We start from the raw sequence: 960 nt of genomic DNA, 5'->3' as shown, positions 1-960 counted from the left end.
CGGGCTGCGGGGGGCGCCCGCCGGCCACCGCCTGCACCTCCACTTTGAGAAGGTCTCACTGGCGGAGGATGATGACAGGTTTGGCTCCAGGGCAGGGGGGAAACTGGGGAGGTGGGGGCATCCTGGGGCAGCCCCGCACCGGGCATGGGGCCACGTTCAAGGATGGGTGCTGTTGGCCATACTCATAGATGGTTGCTATTGGTCATATCCAAGGATGGCTGTTGTTGGCCATACTCAAATGTGGGCACTGTTGGCCATTGGCGACCATCAAGGATAGGTGCTGTTGGCCATGTTCAAGGAAGACACCATTGGCCATGCCCAAGGGTGGATGCCATTCACCATGTTCAAGGAGGGGTGCTGTTGGCTGGGGCTGGGCGCTATCATCCATGCACAAGGATGGGTGCTGTTGGCCATGGCCAGCGCAGCACCCTGCCTCTGCCGTGCCTTGGCAGGCTCATCATTCGCAATGGCAACAACGTGGAGGCGCCGCCGGTGTACGACTCCTACGAGGTGGAGTACCTGCCCATCGAGGGGCTGCTCAGCACCGGGCGCCACTTCTTCGTAGAGCTCACCACTGACAGCAGTGGGGCCGCTGCGGGCATGGCGCTGCGCTACGAGGGTACGGGGCCAGGGCATAGGGGGGCACCCAGGCATCCCCGCACCCACCTGGCCCCCGCAGACCTTTGCCCCTGTGCCTGCAGCCTTCGAGCAGGGCCATTGCTATGAGCCCTTTGTCAAGTACGGGAACTTCACGGCCAGCGACCCCCGGTACCCTGTGGGCACCACGGTGGAGTTCAGCTGTGACCCTGGCTACACGCTGGAGCAGGGCTCCACCATCATCGAGTGCGTTGACCCCAGCAACCCACAGTGGAATGAGACAGAGCCGGCGTGCCGTGGTGGGCACCTGGGCTGGGTGGCTGGGGGGGGCTGGAGCTGGGGATTCAGTGGGTGCTGGAGTAG

General features: G+C 63.9%; 1 protein-coding gene across 1 annotated transcript in view; it reads left to right on the top strand.

Moving 5' to 3' along the window:
* Positions 1-960, top strand: part of SEZ6 (seizure related 6 homolog) — a 10,709-nt gene that overhangs the window by 7,328 nt on the left and 2,421 nt on the right. Inside the window, 3 exon segments of the mRNA XM_035900563.1 lie at positions 2-78; positions 453-619; positions 702-896. Coding sequence (XP_035756456.1) covers positions 2-78; positions 453-619; positions 702-896 — 439 coding nt within the window.

This window comes from Egretta garzetta, unplaced genomic scaffold, assembly GCF_000687185.1.
Source record: "Egretta garzetta isolate BGI_Z169 unplaced genomic scaffold, ASM68718v1 scaffold108, whole genome shotgun sequence".
NCBI lineage: Eukaryota > Metazoa > Chordata > Aves > Pelecaniformes > Ardeidae > Egretta > Egretta garzetta.
The sequence above is the reverse complement of the archived record's forward strand: the minus strand, read 5'-3'. Positions and strand labels throughout refer to the sequence as shown.